This window comes from Xenopus tropicalis, chromosome 10 (assembly GCF_000004195.4).
Source record: "Xenopus tropicalis strain Nigerian chromosome 10, UCB_Xtro_10.0, whole genome shotgun sequence".
Classification (NCBI taxonomy): Eukaryota; Metazoa; Chordata; class Amphibia; order Anura; family Pipidae; genus Xenopus; species Xenopus tropicalis.
Window position 1 is genome coordinate 50667640 of NC_030686.2, and position 22868 is coordinate 50690507.

The 22868-nt window shown below is 49.7% G+C and overlaps 1 protein-coding gene across 1 annotated transcript in view; it reads left to right on the top strand.

Annotated features, from left to right (window-relative positions):
- The first annotated feature begins 56 nt into the window (after window positions 1-56).
- LOC101731116 (regulator of G protein signaling 9) overlaps window positions 57-22868 on the top strand; it is a 67045-nt gene continuing 44233 nt past the window's right edge. The window contains exons 1-3 of the mRNA XM_031894210.1: window positions 57-177; window positions 8423-8479; window positions 13084-13118. Of these exons, the coding sequence (XP_031750070.1) occupies window positions 165-177; window positions 8423-8479; window positions 13084-13118 (105 nt within the window). The 5' untranslated portion in view covers window positions 57-164. The remainder of the gene's footprint in view (window positions 178-8422; window positions 8480-13083; window positions 13119-22868) is intronic.

A 22868-nucleotide genomic window follows, 5' to 3' on the forward strand; every position in this document is an offset into this window, starting at 1 on the left:
AATTCTATTGGCTGCCAGACACTTCGCTCTCTAGACTTGCTCCATCTTGCTGAGGGGCTTCTGTTCTGTGGTGTCAATTGCCCCTCATTCTGTGGCAGGATACCCCTTCTGTAGGCTGCCTGAGAAATTACTCTCCCCTATAAAAGCCTCAGCTTACTGAAGAGATGAGAGGCCAAAGTAATACCTCTATATTTTATTATTATTTATATATAATATTCAGTTTGGTCATTTTGCCCTTCTACTTGCAGTCTGGCGGCTATCGCACCTCATCATGTGATTCTCCTTCTGCAATTCTATTGGCTGCCAGGAAGTTTGCTCTCTAGACTTGCTCCATCTTGCTGAGGGGCTTGTGTAGTGTCAAATGCCCCTCATTCTGTATATAGATGTATATATATATATATATATAAAGTGCCATGTGGTATGAGACACAGTAGGAAGGAGGTCCCTGCCCCGTAGCGCTTACAATCTAAGTAATTATATAACCCATTATTGTACTGCGCTATGGAATATGTTGGCGCTTTATAAATACATGTTATTAATAATGACTAGGGATGCAGCAAACCCACTTTTTTGGGTTCGGCCGAACCCCCAAACCCACCCCGACGGATTCTACTGAATCTCAAACCAAATCCGGGATTCGGCGCAGCCCTAATAATAACTGGTTATGTCCATGCAAGGGAATTTCATGTTAACCATTTGCACTCATTATTGCTAAGGGGGTTGGTACCGTAAAGGAGTTGCCCACCTTTGAGTTACTTTTAGTATGACGTAGAGAGTAACATTCTGAGACAATTTGCAATTGGTCTTCATTTTTTATTACTTGTAGATTTTTAATTATTTCAGGTTTTTTGTTCGGCAGCTTGCAGTTTCAGCAGCTATTTGGTTTCTAAGACTCAAATCACCTTAGCAACCAGGGAGTGGTTCGAATGAGAGACAGGTATATTAATAGGAGAGGGGCTGAAAAGAAGAATAAGTGATATAAAGTAACAATAACAATAAAACTGGAGCCTCACAGAGCAATAGGGTTTGGCTGCCGGGGTCAGTGACCCCCATTTGAAAGCTGCAAAGAGGCAGAGGAAAAAGGCAAATAATTCAAAAACAAAAAATGAAGACCAGTTGAAAAGTTGCTTAGAATTAGCAATTCTATAACATACTTAAAGGTGAACCACCCCTTTAAAGGAATATATAGCCAACCTTCTGTTTAATCATGGGGACTGCAGCCACCATTACTATCCTATACCTGGCTATATGGTGCATTCTGATTGGCTACTAGAAATAAGGCACATATTTAAGCCCTTGTCATGCTGGAGATGCCAAGTAATATCGCCCTTTTTAAGTTGTTCTGAAAAGCCCTGAAACATGGTCGCCTCGCTGTTACACAATAGGGTGGGGGTTCTTCTATTACTCTCCAGCCAATCACACACGGGCTAACAACTATTTGCTCAAGTATACAGGGAAATACACAGTACATAGAGCCTGCTTTATAGGCCATATATATATATATAATTACAGTAGGAAGTAAAACCTGCTTATACAAGGGAAGTCAGCGTGTCATTAGTGCTGCTAATTAGAGCAAGGGGCCCCGAGCCCCGTCCTACAGTCTGTGCCTGCTTAGGGAACACGGATATGAGAATACAGTTGGGGTTAGGGTGGTTAACCATTTGGTTGCTGGGGGAAACACAAAGTAAATAAACATAGAATGGGCGCTGGTCTTTGATGTGGGAGTTACGTTGGCTGTAGAGCGTCACACCAGGAAATTCTAGTCTTAAAGGGGTTGTTCACTTTCACTTCCACGTTAACCTTTACTATGATGCAGAGAGGGATATTCTGAGACAAATTGCTACTGGTCTTCATTTTTTATTATGTGTAGTTTTTTAGTTATTTCATTTTCGGTTCAGCAGCTCTGCAGTTTGGCGTTATAACAGCTATCTGGTTGCTAGGGTCCACACAACCTTAGCAACCAGGGAGTGGTTTGAATGAGAGACAGCTATATGAATAGGAGAGGGACTGAATAGAAAAAATTCATTAAAAGTAACGGTAACAATGAAACTGGAGCCCCCATGGACACGCCCACCCTTCATTTGAAACACAGACAGGGACCTGAGAGGATCTATAGGGAGCTCCAATAAAGGGGCAATTTAATAAGCTCCACGTGCCGTGGCTCTCAGCGATACTCATTCTATAACAAGATCTGATCAGGTTTTGCTTTCTAGGAAAGTTACACAGAGAGATTGGCGGGCGTGCCGTGCCGTGCCTGGAATGTGCCCAGTGTAACCCGATATGGTTCTGATATAAGTCCAAACCCGCTGTGTTATATTCATTCAGCATTATAGGATGGGATTAATGGTTGTTAATGAGCTTTTACTGTACAGTTTGGTGACTAGGTCTCTTTAAAATTCAGGGACATGTCTAATAAATACATGATTGCATTTAAATTAAACTGAAATCGGTTCATCCCTCCTATCTGCATTTTGTAGATGTGTCCCTAAAGCAGCTATACAGGCCTGGACTGGGATGCAAAATAGGCCCTGGGATTCCCAGTACCCAGAGGCCCAAACAGCCCCCCCAGCCCAATAAATAGTAACTGTCTGTGGCACCTTACAGCCCCCCTGGCATTCCCAGTACCCAGAGGCACAAACGGCCCCCCCAGCCCAATAAATAGTGACTGTCTGTGGCACCTTACAGCCCCCCTGGCATTCCAGTACCCAGAGGCACAAACAGCCCCCCCAGCCCAATAAATAGTGACTGTCTGTGGCACCTTTCAGCCCCCCCTGGCATTCCCAGTACCGAGAGGCACAAACAGCCCCCCCAGCCCAATAAATAGTGACTGTCTGTGGCACCTTACAGCCCCCCCGGCATTCCCAGTACCGAGAGGCACAAACAGCCCCCCCCAGCCCAATAAATAGTGACTGTCTGTGGCACCTTACAGCCCCCCCGGCATTCCCAGTACCGAGAGGCACAAACAGCCCCCCCCAGCCCAATAAATAGTGACTGTCTGTGGCACCTTACAGCCCCCCCTGGCATTCCCAGTACCCAGAGGCACAAACAGCCCCCCCCCAGCCCAATAAATAGTGACTGTCTGTGGCACCTTACAGCCCCCCTGGCATTCCCAGTACCCAGAGGCACAAACAGCCCCCCCCCAGCCCAATAAATAGTGACTGTCTGTGGCACCTTACAGCCCCCCCGGCATTCCCAGTACCGAGAGGCACAAACAGCCCCCCCCAGCCCAATAAATAGTGACTGTCTGTGGCACCTTACAGCCCCCCCTGGCATTCCCAGTACCCAGAGGCACAAACAGCCCCCCCAGCCCAATAAATAGTGACTGTCTGTGGCACCTTACAGCCCCCCTGGCATTCCCAGTACCCAGAGGCACAAACAGCCCCCCCAGCCCAATAAATAGTGACTGTCTGTGGCACCTTACAGCCCCCTGGCATTCCCAGTACCCAGAGGCACAAACAGCCCCCCCCAGCCCAATAAATAGTGACTGTCTGTGGCACCTTACAGCCCCCCTGGCATTCCCAGTACCCAGAGGCACAAACAGCCCCCCCCAGCCCAATAAATAGTGACTGTCTGTGGCACCTTACAGCCCCCCCGGCATTCCCTGTACCCAGAGGCACAAACAGCCCCCCCAGCCCAATAAATAGTGACTGTCTGTGGCACCTTACAGCCCCCCTGGCATTCCCAGTACCCAGAGGCACAAACAGCCCCCCCCCAGCCCAATAAATAGTGACTGTCTGTGGCACCTTACAGCCCCCCTGGCATTCCCAGTACCCAGAGGCACAAACAGCCCCCCCCCCAGCCCAATAAATAGTGACTGTCTGTGGCACCTTTCAGCCCCCCTGGCATTTGCCAGAATTAACAGATTGCCGGCCTGCACCTATGCAAGTGGTCTCCTTATGCATGTGTTTGAACCATTTTCCTTTGACATCTGCCTGTCTCCATATTTGGTTGCTATGGTCGGTGTCCCTGGCTATTGAAAAGCAAATTGATTGTGAGCTGCATTTTATTATTTAGACTGTATCTTTCTGTTCCAGCTCTGCCCTTATAACACTTCATTCTGTTATCCCAAGAAATGCCTGGTTGCTACGGACCATGAGGTTAGCAACTGGATAGCACTATAAATAACAAGTCCCAAATCTATTTTTTTCTTACAAACATGCAGACACATTGGCTTTTGGGGTGAAGACATACGTTTTAGCAGAGGCAATTCTCAGTATTGTCTATGGCAGGGTATTTTCTGGCGTCTAGTAGCCTTGAAAAAGTAGCTGCTACTAGTAGCCCAGTGTGTCTTTGCCCTTCAAGGCCTCCCCTCAGCAGCAGATCTGCAGGCTATTGTGGTTTCACCTCCCTCCCAGCCCCACAGTACAGACCCCTCACACTACCTAACAATGTTTTTGTCATATTTTTTTATATTATTTTCTAACCCAATCTCTGCCCTAAAAGATTGAGATCTGGAAACTGTAGGCGGATATTTTCCTGCCTGTCTATGTAGCTCGTACATGTGAGCTTGGTATCCACTCGTCTCCGCATTGGGCCCGGCTGCAGGGTAACATAGTAGCTGCAGTTTCAAAAAGACAAACAGTTATCAAGTTCAACTCTTCAGGGGGAAGACACACAGAGCTACTTAGTAGCAGCTACTTGTCCTGGCTACAGAAACAGACAATGCTGATCATTTTCTGATAATTGTCTCTATTTGTATTTTATACACATAGAATTTTTGTTCATCAACTCTCCAGTTTGGAGTTTCAACAGCTAACTAGTTGCTAGGATCAAAATGACCTTAGCAACCAGGGAGTGGTTTGAATGAGAGACTGATATGTGAATAGAAGATGACCTGAAGAGAAAAAAAGTTATAAAAAGTAACAATAACAATAAAACTGGAGCCTCACAGAGCAATAGGTTTTGGCTGCCGGGGTCAGTGACCCCCATTTGAAAGCTGCAAAGAGTCAGAAGAAGAAGGAAAATAATTCAGAAACTATAAGAAATAAATAATAAACATCAATTGAAAAGTTGGTATGAATTGGGCATTCTATAATGCAGTAAAAAGGTAAAATAAATGAGAACCACCCCTTGTGAACTGGTAACGGGGAAACAGTTTGAAGGGAGATATATTTCCCCTAGGTTCATTTCCTACTTCCTTATGTATAGCGGCCCTGCAGGGGTTAATGCCCCAAGGAAGTCTCACCTGGGGGATAATTAGCTAGATCTGCCTGCAGCCAGAGAGTGAGGGGCTCACACTGAGAACTGAAACTGGTGTGGGAGGGGTCTGTGTCTGTGTGGGAGGGTCTGTGCCTGTGTAGGAGGGGTCTGTGCATGTGTGGGAGGGGTCTGTGCCTATGTGGGAGGGGTCTGTGCCTGTGTGGGAGGGGTCTGTGCCTGTGTGGGAGAGGTCTGTGCCTGAGAGGGTGAGGTCTGTGCCTGTGTGGGAAGGGTCTGTGCCTAGAGTGGGGGGGTCTGTGCCTGTGAGGGTGGGGTCTGTGCCTGTGTGGGAGGGGTCTGAGCCTGAGAGGGTGAGGTCTGTGCCTGTGTGGGAGGGGTCTGTGCCTGAGAGGGTGGGGTCTGTGACTGTGTGGGAGGGGTCTGTGCTTGAGAGGGAGGGATCTGTGCCACAGATCCTCCCACACAGGCACAGACCCCTCCCACACAGACACAGACTACTCCCACACAGGCACAGACCCTCCCACACATGCACAAACCCCTCCCATAAAGGCACAGACCCCCTCCCCCTCTCAGGCACAAACCACCCACTCTCAGGCACAGACCCCTCCCTCTCAGGCCCAGACCCCTCCCACACAGGCACAGACCCATCCCTCTCAGGCACAGACCCCACCACTCTCAGGTCCAGACCCCTCTCTCTCAGGCACAGACCCCTCCCACACAAGAACAGACCCCACCCTCTCAGGCACAGACCCCTCCCACACAGGCACAGACCCCCCCACTCTCAGTAGGTGGGGTCTGTGCCTGTGTGGGAGGGTCTGTGCCTGTGTGGGAGGGGTCTGTGCCTATGTGGGAGGGTCTGTGCCTGTGTGGGAGGTGTGTGCTTGTGCGGGAGGGGTCTGTGCCTGTGTGGGAGGGTCTGTGCCTGTGTGGGAGGTGTGTGCTTGTGTGGGAGGGGTCTGTGCCTGTGTGGGAGGGTCTGTGCCTGTGTGGGAGGTGTGTGCTTTTGCGGGAGGGGGTCTGTGCCTGGGTGGGAGGGTCTGTTCCTGTGTGGGAGGGTCTGTGCCTGTGTGGGAGGGTCTGTTCCTGTGTGGGAGGGTCTGTGCCTGTGTGGGAGGTGTGTGCTTGTGCGGGAGGGGTCTGTGCCTGTGTGGGAGGGTCTGTGCCTGTGTGGGAGGGTCTGTGCCTGTGTGGGAGGGTCTGTGCCTGTGTGGGAGGGTCTGTGCCTGTGTGGGAGGTGTGTGCTTGTGTGGGAGGGGTCTGTGCCTGTGTAGGAGGGGTCTGTGCCTTTATGGGAGGGTCTGTGCCTGTGTGGGAGGGTCTGTGCCTGTGTGGGAGGGGTTTGTGCATGTGTGGGAGGGTCTGTGCCTGTGTAGGAGGGGTTTGTGCCTGTGTGGGAGGTGTGTGCTTGTGTGGAAGGGGTCTGTGCTTGTGTGGAAGGGGTCTGTGCCTGTGTGGGAGGGTCTGTGCCTGTGTGGGAGGGGTTTGTGCATGTGTGGGAGGGTCTGTGCCTGTGTAGGAGGGGTTTGTGCCTGTGTGGGAGGTGTGTGCTTGTGTGGAAGGGGTCTGTGCTTGTGTGGAAGGGGTCTGTGCCTGTGTAGGAGGGGTTTTTGCATGTGTGGGAGGTGTGTGCTTGTGTGGAAGGGGTCTGTGCCTGTGTGTGAGGGTCTGTGTAGGAGGGGTCTGTGCCTGTGTGGGAGGGGTTTGTGCATGTGTGGGAGGGTCTGTGCCTGTGTGGGAGGGTCTGTGCCTGTGTGGGAGGGGTCTGTGCCTGTGTGGGAGGGGTCTGTGCCTGTGTGGGAAGGTCTGTGCCTGTGTAGGAGGGGTTTTTGCATGTGTGGGAGGTGTGTGCTTGTGTGGAAGGGGTCTGTGCCTGTGTGGGAGGGTCTGTGCCTGTGTGGGAGGTGTGTGCTTGTGTGGAAGGGGTCTGTGCCTGTGTGGGAGGGTCTGTGCCTGTGTGGGAGGGGTCTGTGCCTGTGTGGGAAGGTCTGTGCCTGTGTAGGAGGGGTTTTTGCATGTGTGGGAGGTGTGTGCTTGTGTGGAAGGGGTCTGTGCCTGTGTAGGAGGGGTCTGTTCCTGTGTGGGAGGGTCTGTGCCTGTGTGGGAGGGTCTGTGTAGGAGGGGTCTGTGCCTGTGTGGGAGGGTCTGTTCCTGTGTGGGAGGGTCTGTGCCTGTGTGGGAGGGGTCTGTGCCTGTGTGGGAGGGGTCTGTGCCTGTGTGGGAGGTGTGTGCTTGTGTGGAAGGGGTCTGTGCCTGTGTGGGAGGGTCTGTGTAGGAGGGGTCTGTGCCTGTGTGGGAGGGGTCTGTGCCTGTGTGGGAGGGTCTGTGCCTGTGTGGGAGGGGTTTGTGCATGTGTGGGAGGGTCTGTGCCTGTGTGGGAGGGGTCCGTTCCTGTGTGGGAGGGGTCTGTGCCTGTGTGGGAGGTGTGTGCTTGTGTGGAAGGGGTCTGTGCCTGTGTGGGAGGGTCTGTGTAGGTGGGGTCTGTGCCTGTGTGGGAGGGTTTGTGCATGTGTGGGAGGGTCTGTGCCTGTGTGGGAGGGTCTGTGCCTGTGTGGGAGGGGTTTGTGCATGTGTGGGAGGGTCTGTGCCTGTGTGGGAGGGGTTTGTGCCTGTGTGGGAGGGTTTGTGCATGTGTGGGAGGGTCTGTGCCTGTGTGGTAGGGGTCCGTTCCTGTGTGGGAGGGGTCTGTGCCTGTGTGGGAGGTGTGTGCTTGTGTGGAAGGGGTCTGTGCCTGTGTGGGAGGGTCTGTGTAGGTGGGGTCTGTGCATGTGTGGGAGGGTCTGTGCCTGTGTGGGAGGGTCTGTGCCTGTGTGGGAGGGTCTGTGTAGGTGGGGTCTGTGCATGTGTGGGAGGGTCTGTGCCTGTGTGGGAGGGTCTGTGTAGGTGGGGTCTGTGCATGTGTGGGAGGGTCTGTGCCTGTGTGGGAGGGTCTGTGCCTGTGTGGGAGGGGTTTGTGCATGTGTGGGAGGGTCTGTGCCTGTGTGGGAGGGGTTTGTGCCTGTGTGGGAGGGTTTGTGCATGTGTGGGAGGGTCTGTGCCTGTGTGGGAGGGGTTTGTGCCTGTGTGGGAGGGTTTGTGCATGTGTGGGAGGGTCTGTGCCTGTGTGGGAGGGGTTTGTGCATGTGTGGGAGGGTCTGTGCCTGTGTGGGAGGGTCTGTGCCTGTGTGGGAGGGGTTTGTGCATGTGTGGGAGGGTCTGTACCTGTGTGGGAGGTGTGTGCTTGTGCGAGAGGGGTCTGCTAACCTTATCTCTCTGACTCTCCTAGATACATGGATCCCAGGCTTTCCCAGGGGGCAGTACTACAACAGGAGGGGTATTTCAGGTAATGTGGAATACCACAGGTATTGTGGTTTATTGTTATTATTCCTGATATGGCCATTAATTAAGACAATAGCACGGGTATTTATTGGTTTACCTTAATGTTGCAGCAATAAAACAGCACAAAACAATTCCCCCAGGCAACTGGTACCCCAGCCCCATTGTCCCAATGTCTTGGGCAGAATTCCTCCAGCTTTGGTGGTGGATACATCCTGGACTGAATAGGATGGGAAAGGCAGTGTTACAGTGAAGCAGCTAAAGCTATTCCTGCCAGCAGGTGTGTTCCCTTAGGCTAAGGACCCACTGAGCAGTTCAGTCGCCCGCAATAGATCTCTGCTATCACGGGCTACTAAATGCTCCGAATTGCCTTTCAGTAGAGTCGCAGAGATCTATCGCGGCGGGGCATCGCAGGCACTGCTCCGAGGGAAGAAATATAAAAAAATAAATAACATTGTGCTCTTCTAGAAGTGCTTTTCTACTTATTTGTTTTGTAAGCATTTCAAATATCTGAGCAATTTATCTTTCTAATGACCATCGACCCTAGCTAACTGCTCTGCATATCACTAACTGCCTAACTAGAGAATATAGAGAGGGAATAGCACTAGAATATTATCTTGAATTGCCCTACCTAGAATCTCAGCCATAAAGCAGGGCAGGACTGCTGCTTACAATGGGGGGGAGATCAGATAGGATCTGTGCCACTGTGACAGAATGCTCTGTTATACAGATAGCTAGAATCTCAGCCATAAAGCAGGGCAGGACTGCTGCTTACAATGGGGGGGATCAGATAGGATCTGTGCCACTGTGACAGAATGCTCTGTTATACAGATAGCTAGAATCTCAGCCATAAAGCAGGGCAGGACTGCTGCTTACAATGGGGGGATCAGATAGGATCTGTGCCACTGTGACAGAATGCTCTGTTATACAGATAGCTAGAATCTCAGCCATAAAGCAGGGCAGGACTGCTGCTTACAATGGGGGGATCAGATAGGATCTGTGCCACTGTGACAGAATGCTCTGTTAAACAGATAGCTAGAATCTCAGCCATAAAGCAGGGCAGGACTGCTGCTTACAATGGGGGGATCAGATAGGATCTGTGCCACTGTGACAGAATGCTCTGTTATACAGATAGCTAGAATCTCAGCCATAAAGCAGGGCAGGACTGCTGCTTACAATGGGGGGATCAGATAGGATCTGTGCCACTGTGACAGAATGCTCTGTTATACAGATAGCTAGAATCTCAGCCATAAAGCAGGGCAGGACTGCTGCTTACAAGGGGGGGGGGTCAGATAGGATCTGTGCCACTGTGACAGAATGCTCTGTTATACAGATAGCTAGAATCTCAGCCATAAAGCATGGCAGGACTGCTGCTTACAATGGGGGGATCAGATAGGATCTGTGCCACTGTGACAGAATGCTCTGTTATACAGATAGCTAGAATCTCAGCCATAAAGCAGGGCAGGACTGCTGCTTACAATGGGGGGATCAGATAGGATCTGTGCCACTGTGACAGAATGCTCTGTTATACAGATAGCTAGAATCTCAGCCATAAAGCAGGGCAGGACTGCTGCTTACAATGGGGGGGGGGATCAGATAGGATCTGTGCCACTGTGACAGAATGCTCTGTTATACAGATAGCTAGAATCTCAGCCATAAAGCAGGGCAGGACTGCTGCTTACAATGGGGGGGATCAGATAGGATCTGTGCCACTGTGACAGAATGCTCTGTTATACAGATAGCTAGAATCTCAACCATAAAGCAGGGCAGGACTGCTGCACCAGTAAATACAGTCCCCTGTGCAAGCATAACAAACAACTGATTTATTTTAAATAATGCAGAAGATTTCATCTGAAACTACAGAAACCAACTCTGTTCTGATGCCAGTATAGGGGTTAGGAGTTAGACCATCAGGTGACAGTTACATATCTAGGGGTCAGCTAGTGAGTTCCTATACACTGTTCCGTGTTCTCTTCATGTTGTGGGCGAGGGGCACCCTGAATTTCAGTTGTCAGACTCTGACAGGAAGAAGATTTTTGCTGCAGTCTGAGCAGACAAGAAACTGTCACCAAACCGCACAGAGGGGAAGTCTTAGTAATGACTCTGAGAGGGTATTTATATCCCCTTTAGCTCACACAGATGAACTCATAGTAAAAATCCCCCTAGAAGAGGAAGCTGGGGGGGGGTAGACAGAACTAATGGTCCCCCCTGCAGGGGTTTAGATGCTTCTAATCACTAGGAACAGTACAAAGTCCCAGGCCCGATGGGGACTTTATATGATATTCTGGGACTTCTTCATGTTTCAGACTCTTTTTAATGGAAATATCTGGGTTTAGCAGGAGCCTGTTGGGGGGTGAAAATTGCTTAACTCCCCATTGCCCATCCTGGTAAATACGTTTGTACAGATTATTTTATAGCTTCAGCCCCTTGAGTTATATTGCCGGCCAATAGCAGGGTCTAAAGCCATTGTTATCAGAGCAATGTGCAAATCATTTCCCAAGGTGCGCTCTCTCCATCGCTGTTATTGGGGTAAGTAGATAGGGAGAGTAAGTACACGCACCATATATACTCGAGTATAAGCTGATCCGAATATAAGCCGAGGTACCTAATTTTACCTAAGAAAACCGGAAAAACTTATTGACTCGAGTATAAGCCTAGGGTGGGAAATGCAGCAGCTACTGCTAAGTTTCAATAATCAAAATAAATACCAATAAAATTACATTAAGTGAGGCATCAGTGGGGTATGTGTTTTTAAATATATATTTAAAAGAAAAACAGTAAACTAGCTCTGTAAGTGGAGAAGAGGGTCAACAAAAACAATAGGCACTGGAGGGTCTGGTTGCGGGTGGCGTAATTTGCACAAAAATGACAGAGGGTTCTAGTCTGGGGGGGGCCCAACTCAAGTATAAGCCGAGGGTGACTTTTTCAGCGCATTTTGGGTGCTAAAAAACTAGGCTTATACTTGAGTATATACAGTATGTGCCCTGTGCAGACTCTGGGAAGGGACTGGGCTGTGGGATAGCAGGTATAGTAGGGAGAGATGGTGCCTATAGTAACAGTGGGGGGATAATAGCCTCTGGGAAGGGACTGGGCTGTGGGATAGCAGGTATAGTAGGGAGAGATGGTGCCTATAGTAGCAGTGGGGGGGATAATAGCCTCTGGGAAGGGACTGGGGCTGTGGGATAGCAGGTATAGTAGGGAGAGATGGTGCCTATAGTAGCAGTGGGGGGATAATAGCCTCTGGGAAGGGACTGGGGCTGGGGGATAGCAGGTATAGTAGGGAGAGATGGTGCCTATAGTAGCAGTGGGGGGGATAATAGCCTCTGGGAAGGGACTGGGGCTGTGGGATAGCAGGTATAGTAGGGAGAGATGGTGCCTATAGTAGCAGTGGGGGGATAATAGCCTCTGGGAAGGGACTGGGGCTGTGGGATAGCAGGTATAGTAGGGAGAGATGGTGCCTATAGTAGCAGTGGGGGGATAATAGCCTCTGGGAAGGGACTGGGGCTGTGGGATAGCAGGTATAGTAGGGAGAGATGGTGCCTATAGTAACAGTGGGGGGATAATAGCCTCTGGGAAGGGACTGGGGCTGTGGGATAGCAGGTATAGTAGGGAGAGATGGTGCCTATAGTAGCAGTGGGGGGATAATAGCCTCTGGGAAGGGACTGGGGCTGTGGGATAGCAGGTATAGTAGGGAGAGATGGTGCCTATAGTAGCAGTGGGATAATAGCCTCTGGGAAGGGACTGGGGCTGTGGGATAGCAGGTATAGTAGGGAGAGATGGTGCCTATAGTAGCAGTGGGGGGATAATAGCCTCTGGGAAGGGACTGGGGCTGTGGGATAGCAGGTATAGTAGGGAGAGATGGTGCCTATAGTAGCAGTGGGGGGATAATAGCCTCTGGGAAGGGACTGGGGCTGTGGGATAGCAGGTATAGTAGGGAGAGATGGTGCCTATAGTAGCAGTGGGGGGATAATAGCCTCTGGGAAGGGACTGGGGCTGTGGGATAGCAGGTATAGTAGGGAGAGATGGTGCCTTTAGTAGCAGGCTGTACTACTGATTGTAAGCTCTTGGGACAAGAAGTTGGCGATGCCCAGTGCAGGGCTGAAAGTGGCTGCTAATGTGCAGTAAAGCTGGCAGGGAGAAGTGTAGCGGGCTGGCAGATAAAGGGCTGGCCCACAGCCTAGATCGCTCCGTCTGCCTCCTTCTTTGGCAGGGAGTCCCCCTCTCAGCTTGGAGCCATATGGTTCTGGGAATCACTATAAACTCTGCGCTCAAACAGAGAGCCAATTAAAATGTAGCTGCGGGGGGGAAGGGTCCGCGCTGGGTATTAACCTCTAAATTGTCCATTTATTTTAACCTGTAGCTCTCCAGTTGTTATAAGTTGCTATAAGTCCCTAACTGCCCTGATATAAAGCGTCACTGACTGCCTCTTGCCCCATATCCGCAGCACAAATAGCTAGAACCCTGTTGGTCCAACTTGGTCACCTACCCCCCCCCCCCCCCCCGCCAAAACTGGAAACAGCCCATTGAAATGTAATTTCCTCCTGTGTTTTGCATTTTTGTTTTCATTAATATTTTGTTGGTTTATTAACGTGGAATGTTATTAATTCATAGGAACTGGAAGGGCCGGGGGCACTTGGCATTTACAGGTATGGGACCTTTTATCCAGAATTATATCTTAGTTGGGATCAAGTACAGGTACTGTTTTATTATTACAGAGAAAAGGGAATCATTTAACCATTAAATAAACCCAATAGGGCTGTTCTGCCCCCAATAAGGGGTAATTATATCTTAGTTGGGATCAAGTACAGGTACTGTTTTATTATTACAGAGAAAAGGGAATCATTTAACCATTAAATAAACCCAATAGGGCTGTTCTGCCCCCAATAAGGGGTAATTATATCTTAGTTGGGATCAAGTACAGGTACTGTTTTATTATTACAGAGAAAAGGGAATCATTTAACCATTAAATAAACCCAATAGGGCTGTTCTGCCCCCAATAAGGGGTAATTATATCTTAGTTGGGATCAAGTACAGGTACTGTTTTATTATTACAGAGAAAAGGGAATCATTTAACCATGAAATAAATCCAATAGGGCTGTTCTGCCCCAATAAGGGGTAATTATATCTTAGCTGGGATCAAGTACAGGTACTGGTTTATTATTACAGAGAAAAGGGAATCATTTAACCATTAAATAAACCCAATAGGGCTGTTCTGCCCCAATAAGGGGTAATTATATCTTAGTTGGGATCAAGTACAGGTACTGGTTTATTATTACAGAGAAAAGGGAATCATTTAACCATTAAATAAACCCAATAGGGCTGTTCTGCCCCCAATAAGGGGTAATTATATCTTAGTTGGGATCAAGTACAGGTACTGGTTTATTATAACTAGGTATGCACCCAATCCAGGATTCAGCCAAGATTCTACCTTTTTCAGAAGGATTTGGATTTGTCCACAGCTCTTTAACCCTTCCGTGTCCTAATTGACATGTGCAAATTAGGATTCAGTTCGGTATTTGCTTGAATCCTTTACAAAGGATTTGGGGATAATACTGGATTCAGTGTGTCTCTAATTATTACAGAGAAAAAGGAAATAAATTGATTAAAATGGAGTTTATGGTAGACAGCCTTCCTAGATAATGAGTTTCCGGATAACGGATCCTATACCTGTATCTTAGGCTGTATTTAGGTGGTATTTCAGGGAATTTGTAATCATATCCATTCCTTTTTCAGAGGAGCTTATATTCTAATTGCATTAAGGTCCCCATACACTGGCATTGCCAAGCGAGCGGATCTTCTCCCAATATCCCCCACCTAGGGGTGGGCGATTTTGGGAGAATCCAGGGTAATTCGATTGTTTGGCCCTGGGGCCAAACTATCGAATTATAACGAAGGGCATAGGTAAAGTCAGTCTGGGGGCCACATCAACAAGCCAATGCGGTCCCCGATCCGACTAGATTTTCTAACCTGCCCTATCCAGATCTGCCCAATTTCAGGCCAGATATCGGTTGGGCAGGCCCGTTGGAAGTGCCCATACACGGGCCGATCAGGCCTGGATTTGTGGAGAGGCCACAAAGGCCCGGGCCTAGGGCGGCAGAAATTTAGGGGCGGCATGCCGCCCCGCCGCAAGAAAATTTTTAAATTTGGCTCCCATACGGAGCAGTCGGGACCTCTCCCCCCTGCTCCGTAAAGGAGCGTTTGCGCATGCGTATTGGGGAGAGGGCGCGTTTGCGCATGCGCACTGGGGGCGCGTTCACGCATGCGCAGAGGGGGACACCCACAGGGGCGGCCTCGGGGCGCCTCAGAAAGAAATCCGGCCCTGGGGCCAATTAGCTCCCGGATCAGTCCAAGGGACCCATATCAGCTGCTACTATCGGCCCGTGTATGGGGACCTTAAGGCACAACAATCAGTTCACCTATCAAGGGATTTCCCAGCAAGCCCATCTCCTTAGCCAGTATGTGTAAAGCCATGTACAGTAAGAGGTACTAAGTGTGTGCCCTCTAGTGGCACCGAGCGGCACTACGGCCAGTGAGCTGTGTGTATACCGCACCATCTGGCTCGTGATTGGCTGGAGCAGGCAGCAGTCTGCACATACCCCCTTCTGTATCCTAGCCCTGCCGATCAGACCTGCTGTATCTTGTGTGTGTGAGCGGTTCCTTCTCCTCTCTGCCCTCTCCCCCTGCTCATCATGACAGTCAAGCATCTAGACCAGGGCCAGCATTTCAGGCCAAGGATGGCATTCCTCAAAAAGGTAACCCTCACCCCCCTGTCTGTGCCTTTGGCATGTAGGAACTGAATGGGAGCTGGGTACCCACCTGTCACCCCCCCCTGGGATATACATTGGCTGCTGTGTAGTGGGGGCAACTGGCTATGTGTTTCCTACAGTGACACTGGCTAATTGCATTGTCCCTAATGGCATTGGGGTAATTATCTGCATCCCATGTGTACCCTTACTGCTTCCCACTGTGTGTACAGATGCATCCCTGTGTAGCTGTTACATTGTGCCTATTGCATACAATGGATATGAGCTCGGTGTATTCCCGACCTGTTGATACCATTGTGCTGCTAATGAACGGATCAGATATATTCCCTTCCTCTGTTTATCTATGGAAACAAACCATTTGTCTTCTGAGTATTTATTGTTAGGTGTGTGTGTTTATAATGGTCTGCTAATTTCGCCTTTACTGGCAGCATTGGAAAGGGTTAATATTAATGGCCGTTGGGACCCTGTTATATTTAGGATGTGCTGAAATGATGCAGCTGATGGCTCGGCAGTGCCCAGACCTGTCCCTTAGCGCTAACCCTCTTGCTTAATTATTTAATTAAACCCATATATCTCATTTATAAATAGAGCTCAGGGCCTTAAGTGTTGTTTGAGGGGGGGCAGGGAGATGGTCTGGATACATACGCTGTGTGGGGCAGCGCCCCTAGTGGAGGGGCTCAGTCAGTACTGTGTAAGTAGAGTCCTTATCACTTATAATCACAGCGAATGAGTTGTCCAATTGATGCAGACTGCTCTGGTATCAGGGCTGCCATGCACTATATATATATATCTCTAAGTGAATAGCGAGTCCCACACAGACACAGATACCAGTCTATAACTAAGAGGTTAGTGACCCTTAGCGGCCCACGTGGGGGCAGATTCCCACACACCTGGATGTTAATACACCCTAAGCAGCTTTGTGTCACTATAAGCTTGTGGCACAGGGGAGTGCTGCCATGGCGGCCTGGTTCCTCCTGTTACCCATGTACGTGCCCGGGTGCCAGCAGGGCACATGTAGGGTCTATGGGTTATGCGCTGGGCACGGGGCACCCTGGGGTATTTGGGGATGGGTTTGTTGTTGTACCCAGAGACATCTTGTCCCCCCCATAAACTTAATTTGGGGCAGTTCTAATAAGGTGGCATGGCCTTGCCCCCCCCGTATGGTTGGCCAATAATCTCTATATCAATGGGCTCTCACACAGTGTAGGGCTTCTCAGATCCCACAAACTGAATGTTCCGCTGGGCATTGGGCTGTACCCTCCTTCCCTATAATCCAATTTCTGGCTCCGTGTAAACAAGCTCGAGTCTGAGTGAGCAAGACGGGCAGCTCCCTCTGTCTCTCTGTCTGAGTGAGGGATACACACAGCGCTCTCTCTCTGAGTGAGGGATACATACAGCTCTCTCTGAGTGAGGGATACATACAGTTCTCTCTGTCTGAGTGAGGAATACATACAGCGCTCTCTGTCTGAGTGAGGGATACATACAGCGCTCTCTGTCTGAGTGAGGGATACACACAGCGCTCTCTCTGTCTGAGTGAGGGATACATACAGCTCTCTCTCACTGTCGCTGTGAGGGATACACACAGCGCTCTCTGAGTGAGGGATACATACAGCGCTCTCTGAGTGAGGGATACATACAGCGCTCTCTGTCTGAGTGAGGGATACATACAGCACTCTCTCTCTGAGTGAGGGATACATACAGTTCTCTCTGAGTGAGGGATACATACAGCTCTCTCTCACTGTCTGAGTGAGGGATACATACAGTGCTCTCTGTCTGAGTGAGGGATACATACAGCGCTCTCTGTCTGAGTGAGGGATACATACAGTTCTCTCTGAGTGAGGGATACATACAGTTCTCTCTGTCTGAGTGAGGGATACATATAGCACTCTCTCTCTGAGTGAGGGATACATACAGTTCTCTCTGAGTGAGGGATACATACAGCTCTCTCTCACTGTCTGAGTGAGAGATACATACAGCACTCTCTCTCTGAGTGAGGGATACATACAGTTCTCTCTGAGTGAGAGATACATACAGTTCTCTCTGTCTGAGTGAGGAATACATACAGCGCTCTCTGTCTGAGTGAGGGATACACACAGCGCTCTCTCTGTCTGAGTGAGGGATACATACAGCTCTCTCTGTCTCAGTGAGGGATACCTACAATGCTCTCTCTCTGTCTGAGTTAGTGAGGGATACATACAGCGCTCTCTCTGTGTCTGAGTGAAGGATACCTACAATGCTCTCTCTCTGTCTGAGTGAGGGATACATACAGCGCTCTCTCTCTGTCTGAGTGAGGGATACCTACAACGCTCTCTGTCTGAGTGAGTGAGGGATACATACAGCCCTCTCTGTCTAAGCAGGTATAGGTGCAGTGTTAGATCTGGTTCTGGATGGGGGGGGTTATTTACCCTAGAGCCCACCAGCATTTAAGTAATTCCTGAGCCTTCCCCCCCCCCATGTCATTCCTGAGCCTATCCCCCCCCCCCTCTCTGTCTGAGTGAGGGATACATACAGCTCTCTCTCACTGTCTGAGTGAGGGATACACACAGTGCTCTCTGAGTGAGGGATACATACAGCGCTCTCTGTCTGAGTGAGGGATACATACAGCGCTCTCTGTCTGAGTGAGGGATACATACAGCGCTCTCTGTCTGAGTGAGGGATACATACAGCGCTCTCTGTCTGAGTGAGGCATACATACAGCACTCTCTGTCTGAGTGAGGCATACATACAGCACTCTCTCTCTGAGTGAGGGATACATACAGTTCTCTCTGAGTGAGGGATACATACAGTTCTCTCTGAGTGAGGGATACATACAGTTCTCTCTGTCTGAGTGAGGGATACATACAGCTCTCTCTGAGTGAGGGATACATACAGTTCTCTCTGAGTGAGGGATACATACAGCGCTCTCTGTCTGAGTGAGGGATACATACAGCTCTCTCTCACTGTCTGAGTGAGAGATACATACAGCACTCTCTCTCTCTGAGTGAGGGATACATACAGTTCTCTCTGAGTGAGAGATACATACAGTTCTCTCTGTCTGAGTGAGGAATACATACAGCGCTCTCTGTCTGAGTGAGGGATACACACAGCGCTCTCTCTGTCTGAGTGAGGGATACATACAGCTCTCTCTGTCTCAGTGAGGGATACCTACAATGCTCTCTCTCTGTCTGAGTGAGTGAGGGATACATACAGCGCTCTCTCTGTGTCTGAGTGAAGGATACCTACAATGCTCTCTCTCTGTCTGAGTGAGTGAGGGATACATACAGCGCTCTCTCTCTGTCTGAGTGAGGGATACCTACAACGCTCTCTGTCTCAGTGAGGGATACACACAGCGCTCTCTCTGTCTGAGTGAGGGATACATACAGCGCTCTCTCTCTGTCTGAGTGAGGGATACATACAGCGCTCTCTGTCTCAGTGAGGGATACACACAGCGCTCTCTCTGTCTGAGTGAGGGATACATACAGCTCTCTCTGTCTCAGTGAGGGATACCTACAATGCTCTCTCTCTGTCTGAGTGAGTGAGGGATACATACAGCGCTCTCTCTGTCTCAGTGAGGGATACCTACAATGCTCTCTCTCTGTCTGAGTGAGTGAGGGATACATACAGCGCTCTCTCTGTGTCTGAGTAAAGGATACCTACAATGCTCTCTCTCTGTCTGAGTGAGTGAGGGATACATACAGCGCTCTCTCTCTGTCTGAGTGAGGGATACCTACAACGCTCTCTGTCTGAGTGAGTGAGGGATACATACAGCCCTCTCTGTCTAAGCAGGTATAGGTGCAGTGTTAGATCTGGTTCTGGATGGGGGGGGTTATTTACCCTAGAGCCCACCAGCATTTAAGTAATTCCTGAGCCTTCCCCCCCCCCCATGTCATTCCTGAGCCTATCCCCCCCCCCCCCTCTCTGTCTGAGTGAGGGATACATACAGCTCTCTCTCACTGTCTGAGTGAGGGATACACACAGTGCTCTCTGAGTGAGGGATACATACAGCGCTCTCTGTCTGAGTGAGGAATACATACAGCGCTCTCTGTCTGAGTGAGGCATACATACAGCACTCTCTCTCTGAGTGAGGGATACATACAGTTCTCTCTGAGTGAGGGATACATACAGTTCTCTCTGTCTGAGTGAGGGATACATACAGCGCTCTCTGTCTGAGTGAGGGATACATACAGCTCTCTCTCACTGTCTGAGTGAGAGATACATACAGCACTCTCTCTCTGAGTGAGGGATACATACAGCTCTCTCTGAGTGAGAGATACATACAGTTCTCTCTGAGTGAGGGATACATACAGCGCTCTCTGTCTGAGTGAGGGATACATACAGCTCTCTCTCACTGTCTGAGTGAGAGATACATACAGCACTCTCTCTCTGAGTGAGGGATACATACAGCTCTCTCTGAGTGAGAGATACATACAGTTCTCTCTGAGTGAGGGATACATACAGTTCTCTCTGTCTGAGTGAGGGATACATACAGTTCTCTCTGAGTGAGGGATACATACAGTTCTCTCTGTCTGAGTGAGGGATACATACAGCGCTCTCTGTCTGAGTGAGGGATACATACAGCTCTCTCTCACTGTCTGAGTGAGAGATACATACAGCACTCTCTCTCTGAGTGAGGGATACATACAGCTCTCTCTGAGTGAGAGATACATACAGCACTCTCTCTCTGAGTGAGGGATACATACAGTTCTCTCTGAGTGAGGGATACATACAGTTCTCTCTGTCTGAGTGAGGGATACATACAGCGCTCTCTGTCTGAGTGAGGGATACATACAGCTCTCTCTCACTGTCTGAGTGAGAGATACATACAGCACTCTCTCTCTGAGTGAGGGATACATACAGCTCTCTCTGAGTGAGAGATACATACAGCACTCTCTCTCTGAGTGAGGGATACATACAGTTCTCTCTGAGTGAGGGATACATACAGTTCTCTCTGTCTGAGTGAGGGATACATACAGCGCTCTCTGTCTGAGTGAGGGATACATACAGCTCTCTCTCACTGTCTGAGTGAGAGATACATACAGCACTCTCTCTCTGAGTGAGGGATACATACAGCTCTCTCTGAGTGAGAGATACATACAGCACTCTCTCTCTGAGTGAGGGATACATACAGTTCTCTCTGAGTGAGAGATACATACAGTTCTCTCTGTCTGAGTGAGGAATACATACAGCGCTCTCTGTCTGAGAGAGGGATACACACAGCGCTCTCTCTGTCTGAGTGAGGGATACATACAGCTCTCTCTGTCTCAGTGAGGGATACCTACAATGCTCTCTCTCTGTCTGAGTGAGTGAGGGATACATACAGCGCTCTCTCTGTGTCTGAGTGAAGGATACCTACAATGCTCTCTCTCTGTCTGAGTGAGTGAGGGATACCTACAACGCTCTCTGTCTGAGTGAGTGAGGGATACATACAGCGCTCTCTCTCTGTCTGAGTGAGGGATACCTACAACGCTCTCTGTCTGAGTGAGTGAGGGATACCTACAACGCTCTCTGTCTGAGTGAGTGAGGGATACATACAGCCCTCTCTGTCTAAGCAGGTATAGGTGCAGTGTTAGATCTGGTTCTGGATGGGGGGGGTTATTTACCCTAGAGCCCACCAGCATTTAAGTAATTCCTGAGCCTTCCCCCCCCCATGTCATTCCTGAGCCTATCCCCCCCCCCCCCCTCTCTGTCTGAGTGAGGGATACATACAGCTCTCTCTCACTGTCTGAGTGAGGGATACACACAGTGCTCTCTGAGTGAGGGATACATACAGCGCTCTCTGTCTGAGTGAGGAATACATACAGCGCTCTCTGTCTGAGTGAGGCATACATACAGCACTCTCTCTCTGAGTGAGGGATACATACAGTTCTCTCTGAGTGAGGGATACATACAGTTCTCTCTGTCTGAGTGAGGGATACATACAGCGCTCTCTGTCTGAGTGAGGGATACATACAGCTCTCTCTCACTGTCTGAGTGAGAGATACATACAGCACTCTCTCTCTGAGTGAGGGATACATACAGTTCTCTCTGAGTGAGGGATACATACAGTTCTCTCTGTCTGAGTGAGGGATACATACAGCGCTCTCTGTCTGAGTGAGGGATACATACAGCTCTCTCTCACTGTCTGAGTGAGAGATACATACAGCACTCTCTCTCTGAGTGAGGGATACATACAGTTCTCTCTGAGTGAGGGATACATACAGCCCCCCCCCCCCCCCCCCCCCCCCCCCGGTGTCTGATCTTCTGCTCCCAGGTCCCACTGTCTGTCCTGCCCCTATTCCCTACAGACACTAATAACACCATGTCACCCACTAATCCCACTGGCCACCCTGAGCATTCCCCCTCTCTCCCTAATCCTGCTGAGGGGAATTAGCCGGATTCCCTGTGACAGGTCCAGCTGCTCACTGCCTGCCTACTGGGCCGGTACCAGCGGCGAGAGAATAGCTCTGAGGGGCCACTGGGCTCGTCTAGCCCTTTCTATGGGCAGGGGAGTCATTCCTGGCAGGGAATCATTGTGTTTGGGGCAATAAAACTTTTTGCAGATTGGTTGCTGTGGGAATTCTGGATTGGGCAAAGGTAATAAATCTGGGCATATTTGAATTAGCCTCAAGTTAACTTTAATTATGTTATAGAATGGCCAATTCTAAGCAAATTTTCAATTGGTCTTCATTTTTTATCTTTCATAGTTTTTGAATTTTTTGCCTCTTTGCAGCTTTCAACTGGGGGTCACTGACCCCGGCAGCCAAACCCTATTGCTCTGTGAGGCTCCAGTTCTATTGTTATTGGTACTTTTTATTCCTTATCTTTCTATTCAGCCCCTCTACTATTTATCAGTCACTCTCTCAAATCACTCCCTGGTTACTAAGGTAAACTAGACCCTAGCAACCAGATTACTGCTGAAACTCCAAACAGTAGAGCTGCACTGCACTTGGGGACACACCCTCATATGTAAGTTTACAGCACTGCTGAGTGAGAATGCCTGACGGATTTAACTAGTAGTTGAATAGTAAACCTTAGGGAACCCCTGGGAATTGTTAGTATTAGGGCCGTGCTGGCAGAGGGAGGGAAAGGGATGGGAGCCACGTGGCCAATGGGATCCAGCGAGCCGGGACATGTCACAGGCAGAATGTGTGCAACGTACCCGTGCCTCTGGCACTTTCCCACTACCAAGTAACGGCCTTGTTTCACTAAAGCATTATGGGAAACCTCTCATTCTGTGGCACTGACACCGGCTGCTGGCTTGGGGTAAAAGTCATTTTTCATTATAACAACTCCAATGCCTCAGGCCCCTCCCTCAGCGCTTGGGTAACGGCGCCTCCTACAGTATCACTGCTGTATAGGATTCTCTCAGGGTGGGAACCATCATATATATACAGTATATATCAGCACTGTTCCACCCTTCTCAGCTACAGCTACAAGCCTTAGTGTCCCCATCTTGCCCTACTGTCCCCATCTTGCCCTACTGTCCCCTTCTTGTCCTACTGTCTCCATCTTGCCCTACTGTCTCCATCTTGCCCTACTGTCCCCATCTTGCCCTACTGTCTCCATCTTGTCCTACTGTCTCCATCTTGCCCTACTGTCTCCATCTTGCCCTTCTGTCCCCATCTTGTCCTACTGTCTCCATCTTGCCCTACTGTCCCCATCTTGTCCTACTGT